General features: G+C 30.7%; 1 protein-coding gene across 1 annotated transcript in view; it reads left to right on the forward strand.

The window, feature by feature from the left end:
• Nucleotides 1-469, forward strand: part of zgc:66455 (uncharacterized protein LOC393502 homolog) — a 21,506-nt gene extending 21,037 nt beyond the window's left edge. The window contains exon 11 of the mRNA XM_061678898.1: nt 374-469. Coding sequence (XP_061534882.1) covers nt 374-469 — 96 coding nt within the window. The remainder of the gene's footprint in view (nt 1-373) is intronic.
• The last annotated feature ends 702 nt before the right edge of the window (nt 470-1,171 follow it).

Consider the following 1,171-nt stretch of genomic DNA (forward strand, 5'->3'; position numbering starts at 1 on the left):
GTTAGCAGCTGTTTTATGCTCCTTGAGTGTTTTGATTTTTTTATTCAGGCGTTCGACAATGCAGTTTCAAAAAAAACTCATGAAACTGAATCAGTGACTTTTTTTCTTTCGCTTGTGGCTGTGGATCTATCTGAAGCTCACTTGTCACAAAATTATTTTTTAATTATTATTTTGGCTCTCAAAACGGCAAAAAAAAATCGTCCGATCTGACTTGAAAAAGTTGTAAGTTAGGGCACATGCGGTCAAGCTACCACTGTACTAGTATTTTGGAATGCTACTTTGCCTTGTTTTCATTGTGGATCCAACTGGAACAGTGAATTTCCCTCATGGGTGAATGAGGTCTCTCTCTCGCTGTGTATCTCATGCATGTAAGGAGCGACTTGCAGCTGTGGATCTTCCGCTGCTTCGCTTCAGCCCGCTGACTCCGTCCGATGTCTACACGGACCCACAAGAAGGTGGCAAGAAGTGATGTCTTTTTTTGTTTGTTTGTTTTCTTTAAGTTTGACAATATTTGTGACCTTGTAATCACAATAAAACAGAACTGCAACATCTTTGATGTGGGTCAGCTGATAACTCAAACGTGACCTCATTCATTTTTTTAAATTTTCTTCAGTCATTTTCTTTGGTTTTTACTTTGACATTTCAATTTCATTATTTTCATTATAAATTTGTATTATCTTCATTTAATTTGTCATTTTCCTTTCATTACTAGTCTTGCATTTTGCTTTTTTCATTCTCTTCAGCTATTTTTTTAAATTTTTGGTTATTTTAGTTTAGTAATTGGTTTGATTTAAAAAAAAAAAAACAAAAACAAAAAAAAAAAAAAACTGACTTCATTTTTAGTTTTACATTTTTTTTTAATTTTTTTTTTTATATTTATAACTGTATTTTGGTATGTTTTTTTCGTATTTTCTGTTAAAAAAATTTTAATTTTAGTTTGTCATTTGTTTGCTTTTGAGTTTGATTTTTTGACTTGTATTAAATTTTCTGTTTTTTTTAAATTCAATTTTAAGTTTTTTTTACTTAATCGTTTTTGTCAGTTATTTTTTCTTCTTTTTTCTTTTACAACTTTGATTTTTAATCTACTTGCGGCGTGATGGGTTGTGGATGATTATTGATTGAGTTGACAGAGTAACACAAGAACAATAATCCTCCACACTTTTGCTTTTTA

Source organism: Phycodurus eques, chromosome 6, assembly GCF_024500275.1.
Source record: "Phycodurus eques isolate BA_2022a chromosome 6, UOR_Pequ_1.1, whole genome shotgun sequence".
NCBI lineage: Eukaryota > Metazoa > Chordata > Actinopteri > Syngnathiformes > Syngnathidae > Phycodurus > Phycodurus eques.